The 19,556-nt window shown below is 38.6% G+C and overlaps 2 protein-coding genes across 3 annotated transcripts in view; both read right to left on the bottom strand.

The window, feature by feature from the left end:
* The window catches only part of LOC137979355 (TNF receptor-associated factor 4-like), a 14,395-nt gene extending 9,605 nt beyond the window's left edge, over positions 1–4,790 (bottom strand). Inside the window, exons 1-3 of the mRNA XM_068826593.1 lie at positions 4,585–4,790; positions 923–983; positions 319–420 (exon numbers count right to left, since the gene is read on the bottom strand). Of these exons, the coding sequence (XP_068682694.1) occupies positions 319–420; positions 923–983; positions 4,585–4,757 (336 nt within the window). The 5' untranslated portion in view covers positions 4,758–4,790. The remainder of the gene's footprint in view (positions 1–318; positions 421–922; positions 984–4,584) is intronic.
* A 2,501-nt stretch (positions 4,791–7,291) lies between these two features.
* On the bottom strand, positions 7,292–19,529 carry LOC137979447 (inositol-tetrakisphosphate 1-kinase-like). Of its 2 annotated transcripts, XR_011118335.1 has the most exons (13): positions 19,305–19,529; positions 19,151–19,175; positions 17,235–17,360; positions 16,542–16,659; positions 15,947–16,045; positions 15,061–15,104; positions 14,149–14,241; positions 12,145–12,214; positions 11,945–12,018; positions 10,248–10,334; positions 9,892–9,973; positions 8,927–9,096; positions 7,292–8,444 (listed from the first exon to the last, which is right to left on the bottom strand). XR_011118335.1 is itself a non-coding variant. In XM_068826703.1 (12 exons), exons 1-12 carry the CDS (start codon positions 19,409–19,411, stop codon positions 8,984–8,986), a joined length of 1,038 nt encoding a protein of 345 aa, XP_068682804.1. In that variant the 5' UTR covers positions 19,412–19,529; the 3' UTR covers positions 7,292–8,983. The 2 variants fall into 2 exon arrangements, 1 of the variants encoding a protein (XP_068682804.1); XM_068826703.1 differs by having other exon boundaries at positions 7,292–9,096.
* Between the last annotated feature and the right edge of the window lie 27 nt (positions 19,530–19,556).

Below are 19,556 nucleotides of genomic sequence, written 5' to 3'. Positions count from 1 at the left end.
TTTTTTTGGAGCCTAAATTAAACCTATAGAAAAATTAAGGTCAGGTTAGGATTATCAGAAATCGAATAGAGGCCAGCTTCTTTCTCACGCGTATCTTATTTCTTTGAGGAACTGATCCTCGTAGAATCGTTGTAGCTTGCCATTTAACAATAACCATAGTAGATTATTAGAGAACAAGAGAAATGTTAGCAGGGCACAACGTCTGAGATAGAAGACAGCTTTTTGTCTTTACAAGACCTCCAGTTTACCGTAATACGGGACTGTTTTTGTTTCTCTATTTTAAATTAATGTTTACTAAATTAAGGAGTTAAGACTTGCATTTTTTGCCCTCAGTTCGCCAGTCCATTGACAACCTTCACTTGGACATTTGATAATGAGTGAAAGAATCTTTCTCTCCGTTGCTCGATCTAAAAATATGTCCTAAAACGAGAAAACAATTTAAAATAGCGGTACTTTCTTTTGCTCTTGGATAGGAAAAAGAGCTTACTAAATAAGAGAAAAATTGAAGACCACCTGCGTAAGACGTCTATTACGCCGCAGGAGAGAAACTATATACTTTTAGATCAGAAGTAATTATATAATGCAACCTAAGTTCAAAAGATGAAGGGGGAAAGGCACAAGCGAAATTCAACATTGCATCAAGAAACGCTTAATCTAGAACCTGAAAAACACTGAACATCAAGCGATATTTGAAAGGGAGAGGTTTTCGCATGCTCAGCTTGCAAAAGGGATAGAGAGGTAGGGAAATCGGGATTGTGGTGAGTTTTAGTGGCCATTTTCAACTCACTTCCTCTCACATTTTGAATTAAAACAAAACAATCGCATGACCAAATATCATGCCTGGTACAACCATGCAGGGAACAGTAAACAAATTATTAATTCGTTTGATAAACCCAAATTTTCACAACCAGGGAACACTTACCTGCTGTCGGCTAAGAGTTTGATCCATAGGACAAGTTAAAGGTTGCCTGTTCGTCTCTTGACTGTTTATTAAAGAATTTAAAAACTGGCTCAATTCTACAGGTAGACCTCAACTTGATATAAATACGCCGATCAACTCGAAACTTAAACATCCCCCCTCCCCCCCGGGCAAAGCCCGGGCATTTGAACTTTTGAAGATTGGATCGTTCAAATTCCCGCCCCCTCGAGCCAAAATGGTGTTCAAATGCCCTACCCTATCGTCGGATTTGTCTAATTATACCCTACTAAAGAACAATCGTCGTCGGCTCCTGTCGTCTTAAAAAGCTTGCGTATAAACATGCTAACACATGTTTCGTGACCCTTTATATGATGATGCCGTTCTTGCCAGACTTGAGCTACTACAAAAACACAACTTGAAAATTGAATAAGTCGGACAATGTCAATAAGCAAGTATAAGCAGCTCTAACTCCGAAACACGGCAAAGGTTGTTTAACAAGGGAACTGTGTACAACAGAGCCTAGAGAGTTTACGACTGCATGTATTTTAAATTGTTCAGTGTCGGTTGATTACCTCTAACAGAAACGTACAGTTTTCAGAGCTTTAACAATGAAATGGAGGGTGTGAAAAAGTACCATATTGTATTCACTCTATAGTTTGACAAAGACGAATTACGCAGCCAAAATTCCTTTGAAGACAACTTTTGAAGATCTTTCTTGTAAGCCAATCGCTCACAAGTGCTATATCGCTTCCTTCAAACTCTTCCATCTCGTCCAAACACGCGTTTTATAGCTGTTAGCGACTTCGGCGCCCGAAAACAAAACCACCCAACCCACGCAGGCAAGGTCAAATTCCCCACTCCCCGGGCGCATAAGGTAGTCAAATGCCCGGGGGTGGGATGTTGAAGTTTCGATTTGATCGGCGCATTAGTCCAAAGTGCCCATGACTTAATTTTCTAATTCTCTCGACTTACTCGTACATGTATATGACCAATAAAATTTTGCGATTAAGGAAAATGCACATCTTTGGCTGATTTTAACCTGGGAAAGGGTGAAATAGCGTAGATATGTGACGCCGATTGAGATCTAAATCTACTGATATTTTTATGGGAGAAGTGCATGTTCCAGGATGTACGTCATTGTGCCATAATAGCGGCAATAACCATCAGGGTTTTCGTTTTGAGATTCGTTGACTTCTTTTATTCCATTTTTTTTCTTTTCGGGCTTGGGTATCTGAGGAAGCCATGGACTAAAGAAACACTTGACGATCGCGCAATAAGTCCTTTAAACTAACAAGAAGTCACATCGCCTTATTTTGTTTACAAAACTGAATAACCGCTGTGATGGCATTTTATATTTACGCAAAAAGTTTAATTTTCCTTTTCCCCCTCCAATCTCAAGAATGCAAACAGCATTTCCGAGGGTTTCCCATTGCGCTTGTAATCGGCCTTACAAAGGAAAATAGCCATGTCCGGTACTTTCATTATCAAACCCGGTACTTTGAAAAGTACGGTGGCCCGTAAGGGAAATGGCATTTGGTGATCAGTTTTATTGCTTCAAAGTTTCAAACTCGAAATTTTGAGTTTAGAAAGTCGAAATTTTGTGTTTCACTAAGTCGAAATTTAAAATCTTGGCTTCCTTGGTTAACGTTGCTGTAAAATCCTGGGCTTTACTTAACAGTTTGTTTACAATTACAATTTCTGCGGGCTCTTCTTCAGTTTGAAACTTAGTCAAAAACACCGCTTCAAAGGTGTCCTATCACTTCTTGGCCGACGAGGTCTTCCCACCGAAACTTCGGCAAACCAGCAAATCCATCCAGCTTTTTCCTTTTACTGGCAAAAGCCAAGGGAAACTTAAACTCAGCCATAATCACTTAACATCAACTCGGCTGATGTGTGGAGACGAATATCGTTGTCGATAAGAGTACAGACAACGCTGAACCACTTTCGATTTGTTTTTTACCACAATATTCGACGCCATAAAAAGTGTTTATTTCGGAGCATGACCAAAATCATAACTCAAAGAAAGAGTAAGCGTTGTCTAAAACTTTCTCGCAATATGATTGGTTTATTTCCCAAAATGAGCGTTCCTGATTGGCTATTACATTGCGTGACAAATTGACGCAAGCATGACGCGAGCAGCGTTGTCTAGACTCTTATATCGACAACGGCAAATCAGCCAATCAGATTGCAAGATTACAAGCAATTGTGGTAAAATTGTTAAATGACCTTAGTCTCTATTTCACACTGACTGGTTTGTAAACTCACAATTTGGAGTTTGAAAATTTGAAGCAGGAAAACTGATGACGAAATGCCATGTCCCTTACCAATCACCGTAGAAAAGCTATCGAAAACCCTGAGCAATAAGTAAACGTTTTGAACAATTATTCGATTAATTAGGTTTTTCGTATACGTGCCTTAGATAATGTTTTGAGCAAGAGCCGATACAACGTAGATTTGATTTAGTAATGTATTATATTTCAGCTGGCCAAACCAGCCTTCTTCAGGTACAATGAGAGTTTACATTGGATTGCTTCTATTTACATATATTTAACAATTATCCTGCGAAATCGCGTGGAATATCGCCTGATACTTAGCCGACGAGGCCGTAGGCCGAGTTGGCTAAAATCAGGCGATAGTCCGCAAGATTGAGCAGGATAATTGTTTTTATTATTCAACACATTGATGACAAAGCACAATTTTCTACGTTTATTGGGAAAAAAAGCTGGGAAAACTACCATTTGTCTCCGCGACACACAAAATTCCGTATATCGCAGGATATCTGTTGAGTACGCACGACGAACATTCAGCGCGCTATAACCATATTTGGACATTGCCACATTGTGTTGAATAATATTTAAGAAATAGAAAACATGTACCGTGTTTCTATCGAGTTATAGAAACACGAGTGAAACTTTGGGAGACCGAAAAATGCTGTGGGATATATGTACATAGAAGCAACCCAATGCAAACTCTCATTGTACCTGAAGAAGCTAAGGCTGGTTTGGCCAACCGAAATATAGCACATTGCTAAATCAAATCTACGTTATATCGGCTCTTGCTCAAAATATTTAGTGTTTCAATTTGTAATAAGGCCGATCATGTCAAGCCAGTTTGATCCAAAGTACACCGACAGGAGTATTGTCCAAGGTTGCTTGCTTGAAAACGCTTAGATACGCTGCGACAAAAGGTAATACAAGAAAGAATGACATTTTGTTTCGAAAAAATTCGTTTTGTTCATGTTTGCTACTCTTCCATTAAGTTGCTTCTCTGTGACTTTGTTGCAGAAATCCCGGTAGTGAATTTTCTTGCATTGCATGCTGGGAACGGCGTGTACCACAACTTGTGCTCTTGCCTTGCTTAAAAGACTTCCTATCCAAAATTTCCAAATTCGATTTGGTCAATTACGGCAGAACAAGAAGGGAAATAAATCGAGAGACTGGAATCAGTTGTAAGATCGATTTTGCTTGGTTTAAATGATGTGAAGGAAAACTGAACAAAGATTCGCAAAATATCATTAATTAAATAGTCAAGTCAGAATTTTTGCACTCGACCCTAGTCTCAGTGTGCGGTTTTGTTAGTTTTTCTGTTTGCTTTTTGATATTTCTTTTCATTGGTAAACTTTGTAGCACGGCCAACATCGCTTAGAATTCCAAAGCACTAATTACCTTTTAAAGTGTCTGTCAATGCACTGCCTACAGAATCGATGACCGCACGACTCCGTTTGAACAGGCCTCTTTAGTGGCAGATGACATATTGGACAAAGCAAATCATCTTCCACAACCTCTACAAACTCGTCATCGTATCCACCAAATGAAGAATTCACTTGAGCTTCCGCCATGATATGTAATTATGTTTGTTCTTCTGGAGGGGTGAATAAATACTAAGGGTTGAGGTCAGCCACGGATGACGAGGAATTTGTCTTTTGTCAAAACTGCTAATATTTAATGTACATTAAACCACACTACACCACAACTTGCGTGACATTTTAATACTTTTGTCCGCATGAAAGCTCGTTGCCGGGGATACAAATCAACACACTGCTGTTCGAGAGAAGCAAAACCGCGCAGAAACTTATGGATACCGCACAGTAAAGAAAACAAGAACTATTCAATATACGATAAAACTAGATTATTGTCATATCTTAGCTGATCATGGGTGCAGGAATGACGTAGTGATGAGAGCAGAGGGGTGAAAGCACTCGTCTCCCACCAATGTGGCCCGGGTTCTATTCCCAGACTCGGCGTCATATGTGGGTTGAGTTTCTACTTTGCACCGAGAGGTGTTCCTGCTGGTACTCTGGTTTTCCCCTCTCCTCCAAACCCAACATTTTACTTGAATTCCGTTAATTTGTTGATTTCAGCTTTTACAGTGTCCTCAATTAGTGCTCGCTAGAAGACTAGACACTTAAATAAAGGTCATCTCCGTTCCTTTTTCCATGCCTGTCTGATTTCATAGGATACACACAGTGAAACGTAATTGTAGGCAAATGTTTTCCATTTTGGCTACGGAGGATACACATTGTTGCGAACTTCAATGTAGTTTTCTTCTGAACAAAGGATACCTTTGAAGCTAGTTAAGCTACAATAACTCGATATCCAATCAAGACCTAAACTTACAAGTTTGTTTGTTTTGCTTACATCGAATTCTTCAAGCTCCTTATATAGCCCTTAACTGTAGCCGGAATACCTGGTCAGTGAAACACACTTCACAAAATTGCGACTACGTGGATAAGCGGCTACTTTGTTACGCGCAAACCGTGGCTAAGCGGCAACGTGGGTCAGTTCAAATAATGGCAAAACCACTATCCATATGTATTCTTTGGATTGCGCTTTGTTGCTCAAAATATGAACTTATTGACTGCGTGGGCGCGGCCGGAGGGAAAATATTTAGCTCGGGGCCATGCTGTACGGACCGAATGTAGGTTCGCGGGTGAAAGCCAAGTATTTTCCAGACCGACCATACCTGAGTAGGTCAATATTAAAGTGTTGCAGTTTTCATAAAAAAAGCAACGAATTTCCACAGACAACTTATCAAATATGTTGTCTCTATTTCCCGTTTGGTTGTAAGTACTGAATTAGGTCCCAGTTTTTCAAACGACGGACAGCGCTATCCGCCGGATAAACCCCTATCCAGTGGATAAGTCATTGCGCTATCCAATGGATAGTGAACTATTACGGCCTCGCTGGAGAAAATGCGTACGGCCATGATACGGGGACTTTTACAACAAAAGCGCGCGCAGGACAGTACGGGTCATATGATAATAGTCTTTAGTTAGGTGGCTCAATCCAGTTTCAGTTTCAGTTTTTCATTGTCTTTCTACAAGGATTGGCTTTCCAACAATTTTTCGCGCATAGCGGAAATAGCGGCAATGTTATGGTGCTACTGACATGAAACGCCAATTTTTGTTTAACAAGATGCACTCATTATTGAGACGTCATAGTAAAATGTTACCATGGCAACATAAGGGACAACTTAAATACGCTTTGTCTTGTCTAAATGCTTTTATCTCGAAAACGAAATAAATGACCTTCATTTTTAATTCCTGGAAAGTAATATGCAGGCGAGGACAAAATTCTTTGTGAACTTAACAGTATACAATGGGAGTGGATGAAGAGACACCTTAATTAACCTTTCAATTGTGAAGATTGCTTTGAATCCCACCCTGCAAGCAGAGCCTCCTTTTGTCTTTTTCTTTACTGAGGAGGAGAAAAGGAGGCTCTGCCTGACTCGCGTCAACTCTTTGAAGCCGCCGCGGCCCGAGCTTCTGGACTAATCAATCTTGTTTTCTCTCGTCAAACCGGTTTTTCCAGTGCGAGCATCCGTTTAGTGACAAAACCGATGGTTATAATAATTATTGAGCCCTCTGTGCCGTGAAAAACGAAGATTGGGGCGAGATCTGGCATATTAGGCTTGGGTTCGAGAGTGTATCCTGGAAACATCATGTTTCAGTGCAGCGCATAGTCAATAAAGAACTTACTCCATTCGTGCGGAGTCTTTCTCGAGAACGCCAAAATCGAGCAAGCAAAACTGCTAGCAGGGGGTTGGAATCCGCGCCAGACATTTAAATTCTGCAAAGAGTTACAATTTAGCCTGCAATTACTTACAAGCAATAAAGAACGGGGTCAACATAACATAGATCATAGCAGCTTGGTCATGAAGTGTTGTAGGCTATTCCTCTGACAGTACCTTTAGTTACAGCCAAGGCTACGCACGCGCATTAGGTATGGACAGTTAACTTTTAAGTGCGCATGCTCAAAGCGAAAAACTTCCCCGTCCTTTTGCTCAATGCCCCTAAGTTTCCAAGGGGAAGCCATGTTCTGGCGAGGAATGAAACTAACGCTGTTGTAAGGCAAACTCAAATCAAGGCAATGATTTCATGTCACAATGGATCTTTAATTTTTAAATCTCTATTCGTTATCAAAACTTCAATCTTAACATACTCGAAATATTTCCATATCCAGGTTTAACTACTTATAGCACAACGATTAATAAAAATTTTACAATGCTTTGGCCCACAACGTGATCGACTCTTTCTGTTTAATCCTTTGCTCATGGTCAACTGAGTAAAATGTTGCAACTTTGTTTCTCAAATGAATGAGCTACAAGTTTAGTCAAAGTGTTATTTTAAATCCTCGGATGGAATTAACGCGATCCAATTTTCAAGTTTTTGAAAAATTAAAATATCTAACTTTAGTTGATGAGGTGAACAGTTTATTTGATAAGGTGAATGGACAGAGGCCTATCAATTAGAAACAATTACCTGCTGTTCATATGAATTATTCTATGCTGGATATGAACGTGTTTTTAAGGAACCTTTTCTTCACCAGTTACAGAATAGATTTTGTTCGTGTTTTCACGATTATATTGGAGAGATTCACTTACGGATAACAAAAGATCCCGACTCAGCCTCTTTTTCATGCCGTTCCAGTCCAGTCACGTGAATAAGCCACTTTCAAAAATACCATAATACTCTCTGTTTTTGCCCTCCAAAATTTTGCATAAGCGTTTTTTGCAGCGCTGTTTCTCCTGAAACTTATAAGATATTTCAAAGTGGACGAGACTTACAGACTTAGAGTCCCCTCAATTTGCATCCCTCCATAACCATTTGAAGAAAATTTAATTCAGTTTTGGCAAGCCCAATTTTAAAATTTATCATGTTAGTGACCAGATTCAGACTATTTGATTGGCAGAATACCTTGTTAAAATTGATGAAAATAAGATATGAGATAGTCAAAATAAACTTATTTTCAAGAAAGAAATTGTTTTTTGTTTTGTCGAGAAAGGCTGTTCTTCGAAAATGATCAAAGTCGGGTTCCGTGCATTTTTGTGGTTTTATTTACATATAGATGTTAAAAAGAACTTACAGTTTGAGGTAATAGCAACGGTTGTTTCTCGTATCGAGACTTTATTTTCGGTAATGCATAACGAATGGCCATTATTCCAATTTATGAAAGCCTCGCTGTGACGTTGAATATTTTAAAATAATTAGCATAATTTACCTAGGAAAGTGGTATCCAGTGTTTAAGTAATGGTCCGGCTAAGAAGCAGGCAGCCCAGCGGCAAAAGTACTTAGAAGCTGCTGCTCCAATCGAGGCATCTGATTGGCTAATATCGGAAAATGTCGAAAAAAGATGAGAAAAAAAAGAAAAAAAAGCCTTTTTTGGATTTCTTCTTCCCCATGCCGTTGATCTCTGTCTCTCGGCCAAATTTGGGCATTGTTCTATGCGCCATTCGCCAATCGGCAAATGGCGCATAGAATCTTGACGATATTTACAAACATAGTTTTTGAAGGCATAATGATTTGTTCTACGAAACAGAATCTAATTTTTTAGACGGCAAGTCGATTACATTTTTCATTGAAATTCAAATTTCGCGCTTTTAGCTGCTTACACCAATGGGAACAGCCGAACTTAATTTGATTAAAAATGTTGGCACATTTTAACTAACCGTCGCTATTGCCGCGGGCTATTGTTTTTCTGCCTGCTTCTTAGCCGGACCATTACTTAATGTACACATCAATGTATCTACAATACACAAGACATGAGTCCTTGAGAGTGAATATTGTCAACTAATTAAGATAGGGGTTACTGATGTCCTTTCCTTTTTGTGTGGATTGTTGAGTAAATCGTGCACGTATTTTGCAAAATCAACTGGAAATGATGGCGCTCCTTCATAACCTAGCAAAGGAAAGCAAAGTCAGATAATTATATCAATCTTTTGGAAATTAAGACAGCCACCTTAATTAAAAAGACCTGCTTGTCAATTAACTCAGCCAATGACATTTTTGACTTGGCCTTAGTTTACCAGTTTATTTTAAACAGCTTCGACATTTTATATATATTTATTTATTTACAGATTCAGTATCAATACTAGGTGGACAGAACAGTTTCAGCCCTTGGACTCCATGAATTTGACTATACTGTCTGTTTTGCTGTTATGTGGTCTCATCGATCAGTAGTCCATTCGGAAGATTAGGCCAAGCCGACAACATTACTGAAGGAAAGGTCAGACCACAACACCGGGAACTACATGCCCTACTCTTTTCGACTAGTGTGTGGGATCTTTAACGTCCCACAGATTTTATGAACATTGAAGGGTTGTGAGATGGGCAGGGCCTACGGTTTATGGTTCTTATCCGAGAAGACTTGAAAGTCTAACCATTTGTAGCCCGCAAGCAAGCGCTCTTCCGTTGAAAATGGCGCGCAGTCGAGATATAAGGGTTTGCCAAGCACTCCTCAGTTTTTTAAGACCCTGATTGTTGGTCCGGCCGGAGTCGAACTCACGACCTCACGCATGGCAGCCCGGTTCTCAACCAACCTATCTCTGGTTTATACCAACAACACAGCTTCTTTGAAAGAATGTTTAATGGGAAAAACCCTCAAACGACATCGTTAAGCAACGCAACTGCCTCCCTCCTCCAATTCCCTAGAAACTAAGAAAATATTAAACAAAGCAGACGTCCAACTACTTACCAGGAAAATAATTTATATCGATAACAACATGGTGTCCCGTTCCTTTTTCCACAATGATGTCAATACCAAACATAGTTAAGTTCTAGAAATGAAACAGAAATAATAAATGCTTAAAAACAATGAAAAAAGCAACAGCATCGAAAATGCCCCAAAACTGCACATTAAAAAAACGAAAAAGCAAGTGCAGATCTTTGCACATAAAGTCATCCCTTTTCCATTCTCCCTACAAAACAACAACATGAAATTTAAGGTTTCATGAACGTTAGTAGCTAGGATAAGTTTCTCATCTTCTTTACAGCTGTTGTTTTTGAATGAGACAGCAGAGAAAGCTAATTAAAAGAGGTGTAGGACCTTACCAACTTTGGTTGTAGCTTTCGCACAAGTTTCAAAACAAGGTTTTCATCAGGAGTAGTGACACTGTCATCGTTATCATCGTCATCCAACTATTAATAAAACCAAAACTTTCTTTTTATTATTAAGGTTGCTTTTTTACTGTCAATCATATGCAAATTGTTTTAATACAAAAACAGTGTTTTTCCACAGGTCTTTGTAACCAAATTGCTCGTTGCGCAGTCAACAAAATGTTTAACAAATCATATATGCCCTTTCCAGAATGTAGGCCATGACTACACCACATGCGTTTCTTCCAGTTGTTGATTACATGCCGTAGATACTGTAGGTGTATTTCCTGTTGGATTAGTTAGAGTCTATTATGTAAGAAACTACTACTTGTGAATATCACACCTCTTGACGCCAACCAGTTTACTTGACATTCCTCTTCGACGCCCTTTTTTAATAAAATAATTTAACCACACGTATATTGCTGACCAGTAGCTCCCTCCTCCAATTGGTGAGCGGTTTCGTACGAATACTTATAACTGTTTTGTTACTGGTTGACGCTTTCTAACAAACTAAGCAAACTGAGTGTCAATGTGTGTGTTATGTAAGATCTTGCACAATTTATAGCGGAGTTCCGTGAGCCAAAGCCGGGCGCGCGGAGCACCACTGGTAAGATAAAATGGTAATCCATCTGTGCTTTGGTATGCCAATGTGAAACTCTGTGGTGTAACCAGCGGTTTTTGGCGGGAAGATCTCCGATATTGGACATCCATGTTATGATAAATTGACACCTGTCACATCAAGGTATCCGCTGACCAGTATCACGAGACCACTTCGCGGGCTCAAGTTTAAAGCTCATCGAGGTCTGCTTTTTTTAAGTTGACCGCTGACCAGGTACTGGTTTTCGATTGAATCGCAGGCTCAAGCCAGGTTAACTTATTGTAAGAATAAGTGAAACGGGGGCTCCGTGCTTAGGCTTGGCTAAATCTGGTCATAATAATTAAGACCAAGTGTTGTAAAAAATAGGACTTAAGGTTTATCATCCTTCTATATGAAGATCTAAGAATCTAACCATAACAGAAGGAGCACCCTAGATGCCAATCTAATTTCTTAAAGCTGTCAATGAAGCTCACAACAATCTTGACACCTAGCATGCTCATACATGTACCAAGAGAAGCCAACGTCAACCAGTAACAAAACACTATTTGGGACTTTGGTATGGTCAGTGCACAGCTACAAGAATAATATCATTTACAGCAATAATTAACAAACAAATGCTGATTGAGATTTGAAATAAAAGATGTTATCAAGAGACCCAGTAAGTACAGTCACTTTATTTCACACACACTGGTGAACTGAAGGTTAACTACCAACGAATTGGCGCAATTAGAAAGGCCTCACAATATTAGACTACCACGTGGGAGACCCTGAATTCAACTCCAGTCAATCCCAGCACTGACAGGGACTTAAACAACTGAAAACAATGTGCAGCCTTTGTAATTATATCTGCAAATGGCTCATGGTTAAGGATGATAAACAGAAGGCCTTTTCTCAGATCTCTTGTTCACAATTTTAGAGGGAATTTTCCAGTGATATGGCCTAGCTGGCAGAACTTGATAATACCAAGTGGAGCACCAAAAACTATTGTAATCACCTTGCACTTCAGAGTCCATGCAAACAATAAATAAAAAAGTAAATTCAAAAGTTGACTCACCTTACTAAGATAAGACCCTGAATCTGGTTTGGAAACATCATGCGATGAGAAGAATATTGTCTTCCTATCTTTTGCTATTGACAGAAAAAACATCACAGCATTGTTACATGGCAGTTATTAGTGGACCACTCCATCAGCAACTGGAATATCTGATGAATTTTGTCATAAAAGGTTTTAAAATCCTGCTGACCAGTACTTACCATCAGTGATATAGAAATTCTTGATGGATGGCCTTTCCACAATGTAGTGGTTATTGCCTGCCACAAAGACCTGCAGAAAACATTGGCTTATTAATTAATTCAATTCAATTTATTTACTAAACATGACATAGAATCAATAATAATAAGAGGACCTCTCAGGGTGATCGAGGTAGTGACAAAAGTCAATATCAAGGAGAACATCATCAGAAATACTAGTCTGTTAAATAATTTTTTTTGGAACAATGCCGAGAAATATCAGGTAGAATTCCACAACAGTTTGGTCTACCTATGGAGAAATAATGCACAGAGTTCAACAATATTTTGGGATCACTGCAGAAACACACAAGGTTACACATGCAAACATTCTTATTTTTCTTTTGCTGTTGAAGACTTTAAGTAAGATTTTTGTCACGTTGAGGAGAAAAATAAAAAAGAGTTATTATGAGCAATATTTTGTACTTGTCGTGGAAAAATCTGACAGAGAGTTACAAACAATATTGTGGTTTTGTTTTAGAAGAATATGATTAAAACAGTCAAACAATATTTTTGCTTTCACTGTGGGGAAACATCAGATGAAGTTAAACAACATTTTGGTGTATTTAAGGAGAAATATCAGACAGAATTAAGGAAGATTAATTTTGGGCTGGTTATGGAACTGTAGAGAGGTAAATAAATCTAAAAAAGTACTGCTTTACAGATCTTAAGGAGGCTCGAAAGGGTTTTCAGCTAAGCGCGCGCGCGTAAGCCACACACGCAATTCGTTAGCTGCTTGCGTCAGCTTATGATTTAAATGGGTCACCAGGAATAAACAAATACCGCTAATTTCGCTTACCTTTCTCCAATTCCTATAAACATGGCATATAAATAGACATTTCCTATTCACGAAAACTACGAAAATTCTACTTAAACGGTGTAATAGTTACTTAAATCCGTTTGTGTTGACCTGTAGCTCCACTCGCGCGCGGACTCGAATGAGCGGGTGACGCATGCGTAAATGCTAATCTTGTAACCCCCTAATTTTTCCTGATTTTGCAACTTTACTCGTTTATATCTCTGCTTCTGGACGGTGAATTTTTTTGATTTTTTGCATGTTAGCTTAGATTAATTTAAACCGTTTGTCTTTCAAATTTAAAAAAATTCTGTAGGTGAAAAAAATAATTAGAGACACAATTCAAAAAAACTTATTTTTCTGAAAAACTGACCTACAGATTTTGTTGAATTTTAAATATTTTAGAGAGAATTTCTAACATTATCTGGTAACGATGAATGGGAAAATTTCACCGTCCCGTTTCTTCAAAAAGGACCACATATGTTGATTTTAAGGCTCAAAGAAATGTCTAATATCGTTGCCATGGTAACATTATTTTGGAGGAAAACATAATGTGAGAAATCTACAATAGGTACTTAATACCCTGGCCAAATTTCGTCTTGATATGATTGCCCTAACTGTATCTAAGGACAGAATATGTTTATTTGTTTGAAAAAAGGAGAAACTATTTCGAGCCTCCTTAAGAAGTTTCATTCCTCATCCCAGTTAAGAGATGCACTTTTGGCATTACTCTCCTCTTGGATCTTCCCTTTCACAATGTCAACTGCTGTTTTTGTCAAAATCTTTTCACCACGAACTTAAGAAGATAGAATGATCCTTTTTTTCATTCCAAGGTTGCTTGTGAAAATAAAAAAGGGTTCAAGTTGGGAACATATGATTTAGGCAGAGCCCAACTTAACGTAACATGCACCTTTTGGTTAATGCCAGAAATGAGTTGTTCATTCATTTGTTAACCTATTATTAAATACCTGAGATGGGAGATGCAGTTAAGCAATATTAATGTATTTCAATAGTCATTTAAGCCCACAGATTCATACAATCCATTAACCCACAAAGTTTCAAGTAGGTCAGTGATTAGATATCACAACTAGACTTTGAAGGGTCCTTGGATATTTGTTGGCCCAGAGTTCATCTCTTGTTTTCACAAATCTCACTCACAAATTATTATAACCCACCTTAAAAAGCACAGCATTATGATTCACAAACTGCTGAACAACACAAGGAGGCATCAGATCCTTCAGTCCTTCCTCGTTAAAAATAACTGCCATCTGAAACCATGCAGTCAATGTAAGTAAAGACAGTAGGGACAAATTTGCCCAGAGCCCCCATCATTTAGTACCAGTGCATTGTTTAGCACCAGTGGCTCAGATGGTTCAGCACCGGGGTGTGACACGGGAGGTCGTGAGTTCAACTCCAGCGGGACCAACACCAGGGTCTTTAAATACATGTAACTGAGGAGAAAGTGCTGCCTTTGTAAATTCACTAAGGACATCTGCAAATGGTTAGACTTTCTAGTCTTCTCCGATAAGGATGATAAACCGTAGGCCCTGTCTCACAACCCTTCAATGTTCATAATCCCGTGGCAAAGAGTAGGGCATGTACACTGTAGTTGCCGGGGTTGTGGTTTGTCTTCTGTGATGTATCATGGTTGTGAGGGTAAATGCTCAGAGATACTAGCTACACCAAGCCACTCTAAACTAAAATCCGAGGGTAAATGAAGATATATGATATGATATGATCACAATACTTTTAGCATATGTCATGGTAAGTGTGCTCGACTCCGGATCGAGCGGTCTGGGTTCGGGTCATGGCCGGGGAAATTGTGTTGTGTTCTTGGGCAAGACACTGAAAACTCCTACAGTGCTGCTCTCCACCCAGGTGTATAAATGGGTACCCGCGAAATGCTGGGGGTAACCCTGTGATGGACTGGCATCCCATCCAGGGGGGAGTAAAAAAAGATTACTCCTAGTCGCTTCATGCCACAGAAACCGGGATAAGCTCCGGCTCTGATGGGCACTTGGCTCGTAAACAGACTTTTTTAGACCTTTAGCATGTAACACGTTTGTTTCATGAAATTGTGGAATTACCTCGTGGCAAGACTCAGATCCGTGTCCAATGACTGTTTTACACACTGAAAAAGTCAAACAATATAAATTATTATACATAAGGTGTCAAAAAGGATTCAAGATGGAAACATTGTGACATCTCAACAAGAACTTAAAAGCAAGTGATATAAACCTAGAGGCACAGTTCAACATGCCTATTAATGTGCACATTTTTGCAGCGCCACTCTTTGTAACTACATTCATGTAGCTTTCACCCTGAAGTCCATGAGGTACACATAGATTCTTTTATGCTTCAACCTGCAGGAATATTGTAACTGACCACAAAAAAACCCCAAAATTACTGGTTTGAAGGGTACTAAAAAAGAACCTGTTTCAATGTAATTGACAGAAAAATGTGATTATTCTAATAAACCCATGGATATGCCACAACATGCTGCCTGCACAGGTGTGCAAATTGGAGACTGAGCTACTGATTACTGATTCGAAGATATTTCTCAAAAATGACAGTCAAATCAGCAGGAAAAGTCTGGGGCTAAACGTTCTTGGGTGAAATAATTTGAGGTTCCTTTGTTTTAAGCAATAACAAGAAATCAAATGTAACATCATCACTTTGCCACTTTTCATCTGTTTCAAAATTTTTAGATGCCATGATTTAGAGCAAAAAAGAGGCTAGTTCAATGAAAGGGTGAAAGAGTTCTGTACAATGAGTTTAAGCCGATTTGGTCTATGAGGGTCGCTTAAGGGGTGAATGAGTATTCATTTGGCAGTCAGAAAAATAAGATGTTGATAAAATCAAATCAGCCAAGGCACATTCCATCTGAAGTTTAGAGAGAAGTGCCTTTGTTTCTATTGTTGACAGAGACAGTTGACAGCTATGCAAAACACAAACTCAATTAAGGCAGCTTACCCATAGGGTATGAGACCCCGGCATTTTCGATTTTCTTTAAGTTTTGCTTGAAATCCAGCTCATCGATTTGCGCAAAATTTGGAATAAGCACCCTTACTCCTAAAACAGAAAACAAACAAACATAAATTTATGACAAAAATTTGGTTTATCAAAGGAGTTGATAATGTAAATTGACCACCGTACAGAGATTCTAAAAGCTTTTAGAATCTCTGTACGGTGGTCAATTTACATTATCAACTCTGTTGATAAACCAAATTTTTGTATACTACTTCCCCACCGACGCAGCACCACAGTTTCTATAGAAACTACCCCTTCATAAATTTATAACAACCAAAATCAATAGTAAGTAGTACTTCATGAGAGGGACAGCTGGCAAGATTATCTAAGGTCACATTGCATACAAAAAAAATGCACTAATCTTCAAGTTGGTAATAATATTTTGATATTACAGAAAACTTATTACCGTACTTTGTAAAACTCACTGATAATTTCACAAGTCATAAGTACAAAGGCTCACCTCCTCCGTATAAATAATTATCATATTACCATATTATTTTATAAATTACAATTATTTGAGTATTTTTGTATAACCAACCTTCCTCCAAGATTTCACATTCCTTCATAATCTGGTAACTTGTTGTTCTGTCAAACAATTTTCTCACAGATTCCATTGGATCAATAACAATGACTTCTGGGTGATCATTGATGTACATCTGAAGAAAAAATATTATTTTTAAATTTTTTATAAATTTCACAAGAAACGTTGCACCCTAGAAAAATAGCTCCCAACAGTTCACACAGTGATAGACTCAAGAAAAATAACAATTTTGTGTACATGTAGATTATCCCAGATACATTGCCATAGCAACCACACATGTACAACTAGGATTGCCAAAATCAAAACAAAAATAGTCAAATACAGTCTTACTATTTTCAATAAAAAATAGTACAGCCAAGAGCAATCAAACAGGGATGGAACTTTCTACAATTCAATCTCTCCTTGAGAATCAATCACAACAATTTTCTTGAGTGAAATGGTGTTTTAATTTAAGTCCTCAAACGGGAAATCCTAAACTCAAACGTTAGGAGGAAAGGGTTATAATTGAGAACTTTAAAAAAATGCCTGTTTCTATCATTTCAAATAGACCATTTACAGTTTGTGTGCTTTAAGTTACCTGGGCTATGAATGAAAGTGAGATTAGTGGAAAATTAATGGTAATTTATTCTTATTGTCAGGTATAATCTCATATTCATCACACACACAAACACATGCTTCTCAAACAACAACCTCCACTCCTTTTAATGTTTTCATGGCATCTTTGCTTCCCTTTATGGCAGCTGCCATATACTCTGTCAGTTTCTGAATGATCAGGTCAAATGGTCCTTGTTCCTCTAACGATCTGTCCAAGTCAACCTGAGTAAATTCAACAGTAAGATGACTAATTAAAGGGGAAATTATTAAAGATCATGGGTTTCAATAGGTACTGCACCGACGAAAAACATTGACTACTTCACCCAAAGACCTCAGCTACTTGTTTGCCCTAAATCAAAGTAAAGATTACTTATTAAAGACAGATTCTTTCAAACCCAAATTTAAAATTCACTTTCACAATGACAACAGTCAGTTACTCTACACAAATTAACCAGTTGCAACTTCAAATTTTAATGAATTTTATTGAAACCCCTTGTTCCCTCAGTGATTCCTTTTAAAAACTTGCATGTGTTCCCCTTGCATGTGTTGTGGGAGGCGCGGTGGCCTCATGGTTAGTGTGCTCGACTCCGGATCGAGTTGTCCGGGTTCGGGGCATGGCCAGGGACATTGTGTTGTGTTCTTGGGCAAGACACTTTACTCTCACGGTGCTTCTCTCCACCCACCCAGGTGTATAAATGGGTACCGGCATAATTCTGGGGGTAACCCTGTGATGGACTAGCATCCCATCCAGGGGGGAGCATAAATGCTCCTAGTCGCTTCATGCTACGGAAACCGGAGATAAGCGCCCGCCTTAAGGGGCCTTCAGGCTCGTAACAGAGACTTATGTGTTCCCAAGCTTTTTCTCAGCTTTTTGATCCCTTTGTGTTCCCTTGTTCCCTAAGATATTTTTGTCTCTGTTCCCCTGTTCCCAGTTCAAATTAGCCATGTTCTCTTTTTCCCCCAAGCCCCCGGGAGGGTCTCTGCTGTACTTTTCCCTAGAAACAGACAAAAAAACACAGGAATGACAGCCTGGCCCGGGTTGCTCAAAGCATGGTTAGCACTAACTGGCGTTAAACACCATGGAAACCTACAGGTTTTATCAATATCTCTTAACCAAAAGTTAGTGCTAACGAAGCTTCCTGCAACTGGCCCCTGGTAACTAGGATCACATGAAGAGGGCACTGAATGTGCAGCACCTATTTTTAGTAAGTAGCAACTATTTTTAATTTATAACAACTACTTTTAACTTGCAACAACTATTTTTAATTTTCATCAACTAGATCTTTATCGATAGTACATTTTAATTTTGGCAATATTTTACACTAAGACGACAGGGCACTTATTTCTGTTGCTTGTGAGGATTTTGACAGAAAAAAGGTGAATGGAAAGTTTCTAAAATTCTGAGTAAAAAGGCACGCTAAATAAAGAAGCACTATGGGCTAAATCAAATAATTTTCTAGCTAGAATTTCTTAACCTCCTAAAGAGTAAAAATTATTTCGTCAGGGTAATTAACCAACCAAGCAAAGAGGATTACTTCTAATACGATAAAACTAATTGACAATACAAGCAAAGGCGAGATAATATAGATGCAATTGACTACGCCCCCACAGAATGAAAACAAAAGTCCTAAGAATCGTAAATTTCAATTTCAGACGCAGTTTCTGAAATTACTTAAATTCTAATCTGTTTGCTCGAACAAAACCCCGCGACTTTCATTTCAAAAGGCCCAGTTGTGTGCAAATTTTACATCATGACGAAGCAGAAGTTTTTTTCTGGATCAGGTCTTTGCCAAAATTAGTTAGCCAAAGTGCTTTTAAACTTTTCCAGGCGACTATAATGCGAGATAGGACCTGCTTATGAACTTGGTTTTCGCATACGATACTGAATACAACTTTGAAAAGTTAATCATTAGGAGAAAAGACCTAAACAAAATATTTGACGTGATTAATCAACCAAAGATATTCAAGGGATAGTCCGTTTACAAATACAAGAAATGTATAATGTCACTTACCACGATTAAGTCGATTCCAGTTTTCCTGTAAAGATCGAATAGGAAAAAAAAAACAAAATTTAAGCCTGGCGAAGAAAGAAAGCATCGGCAGAGGTGCGAAAACATAATAATCCACATATCTGAGGCATCAAAACAAGCTCAAAATAAAACGTGCCCGCATAACTGAGCGAAGGTATCGAAAATGGATTTTCTCATCTTACGACGACTCAGTAAGAAGCCGACTCGCTTCCGCTTGAGATGCCCGTTGCTGTTCTGAAACATTATCAATTAATTGATTCGTTTTCAATTATGTGACAATCTTCCAAATTAACGGAGAAAATATCATTTCGACAAAATAATACATATGCCATCATGTTTTCAATCACGACTCCCATGTGAGCGAGCCTGCGAGTAAGTGTCTAGCTAC

The sequence above is a fragment of the Montipora foliosa genome, chromosome 12 (assembly GCF_036669935.1).
Source record: "Montipora foliosa isolate CH-2021 chromosome 12, ASM3666993v2, whole genome shotgun sequence".
Taxonomy (NCBI): domain Eukaryota; kingdom Metazoa; phylum Cnidaria; class Anthozoa; order Scleractinia; family Acroporidae; genus Montipora; species Montipora foliosa.
The sequence above is the reverse complement of the archived record's forward strand: the minus strand, read 5'-3'. Positions and strand labels throughout refer to the sequence as shown.

Coding starts and splice junctions, on each gene's coding strand:
- LOC137979447 (XM_068826703.1), bottom strand. CDS start 19,411: ATGTTTCAGAACAGCAACGGGCATCTCAAGCGGAAGCGAGTCGGCTTC. Junction 9,974..10,247: donor GAAAGCTACAACCAAAGTTG/GTAAGGTCCTAC, acceptor TTTCATTTCTAG/AACTTAACTATGTTTGGTAT. Junction 9,097..9,891: donor CGATATAAATTATTTTCCTG/GTAAGTAGTTGG, acceptor TTCCTTTGCTAG/GTTATGAAGGAGCGCCATCA.